At 41.2% G+C, this 1,432-nt stretch overlaps 1 protein-coding gene across 1 annotated transcript in view; it reads left to right on the forward strand.

The window, feature by feature from the left end:
* Positions 1-1,432, forward strand: part of MCM3 (minichromosome maintenance complex component 3) — a 23,269-nt gene that overhangs the window by 7,368 nt on the left and 14,469 nt on the right. Inside the window, exons 5-6 of the mRNA XM_008594751.1 lie at positions 89-327; positions 836-944. Coding sequence (XP_008592973.1) covers positions 89-327; positions 836-944 — 348 coding nt within the window. The remainder of the gene's footprint in view (positions 1-88; positions 328-835; positions 945-1,432) is intronic.

The following is a 1,432-nucleotide window of genomic DNA, read 5'->3' on the forward strand; positions in this document are numbered from 1 at the left end:
CAAATTATATTTGTTTCCCATGACATATATGTGTGGCATTTTAAGAAAGGGCTGAGATAATTCTACTTTTCTGTGTGCCTTTTTCTAGGATGAGGAGAACAATCCCCTTGAGACAGAATATGGCCTTTCTGTCTATAAGGACAACCAGACCATCACCATCCAGGAGATGCCGGAGAAGGCCCCAGCTGGCCAGCTTCCCCGCTCCGTGGATGTCATTCTAGATGATGACTTGGTGGATAAAGTGAAGCCTGGTGACCGAGTCCAGGTGGTGGGGACCTACCGTTGCCTTCCTGGGAAGAAGGGAGGCTATACCTCAGGGACCTTCAGGTAAAGGGTCTGCTGTGAGTGCTTGGAATGCTGTTGGCAACTTCTATTTCTGGTAGTATTTTTCTCCAGTTTGCCATGTTCCAGAGAGTTATATCTGACGGTGGAGCACTATACCTGCCTGGGAGATGGATACCTCTGATTCCTTTTCTACCAGATAAAGCTGGTGATACTTATCTTATGCCAAAAGTGGGAGTTATTGGTGACATGATTACAGCCTTATGGCCTACCTGAGAGTTCCTCACTTATTGCCACCTCTTTCCCATACATACTTCTGTCTGAAGCTCTGTGGGTCACCAGGAGATAAAGAAATTCCAGAGATGGGGCATAGTCAGCATATTTGTGTCACAGACAAAGAGAATCAGTTTTTCAATTCAGAACAGCTTTTTTTCCCTCCTGATTTGCTTGTCTAGTTTAGTAGCCTGAAAAGGCTTACTGTTGCTGGAGGTGCTAACTATGATGTTAGGAACTGGATATAGCAGGCTTCCTCTTATTCTCCTCTTTGTCCCAGGACTGTCCTGATTGCCTGTAATGTGAAGCAAATGAGCAAGGACATTCAGCCTTCATTCTCTGCTGAGGATATAGCCAAGATCAAGAAGTTCAGTAAAACCCGTTCTAAGGTCTGGGCATCCTCTAGGGATTTGAGGGTGGGAGTGGATTTGTGAGTGTTGTGTTTGGGTGGAAGGCTATCTTTGTACTGGATAAGAAAGAAGAGCAAAGTTTTTTTCTCTGAAGTATTTGGTACTAGCTTCTTGCGGTTTTCTCATAATCAGCAAGCAAAAGGGTGTTTTGCCATTTTTTTCTATACTATTTCTGTCATGCTACCTGCCGGGCTGCCAAGTGAACCTAATACAAAGATTAGAATAGGAGTTAGAATATCAGTGTACCAGTGAGTCTATTACTGAAGACATTCGTGATGCATTATTACTTAAATTTAAGATGTTATTTTTGTTTTAGTTCTCCAACTTGTCTTTTCTATTTATTTTTTGAAAGATGGATGTCCACAGATAGAATTGAACAAAATGTATGAATGTGTGACAAAGGTTACTACTGAAGCACAATACACATTCTTTTTTTTTTTTTTTTTTTTTTTTTTTTTTTTTTTTTT

Source organism: Galeopterus variegatus, unplaced genomic scaffold, assembly GCF_000696425.1.
Source record: "Galeopterus variegatus unplaced genomic scaffold, G_variegatus-3.0.2 Scaffold13, whole genome shotgun sequence".
Taxonomy (NCBI): domain Eukaryota; kingdom Metazoa; phylum Chordata; class Mammalia; order Dermoptera; family Cynocephalidae; genus Galeopterus; species Galeopterus variegatus.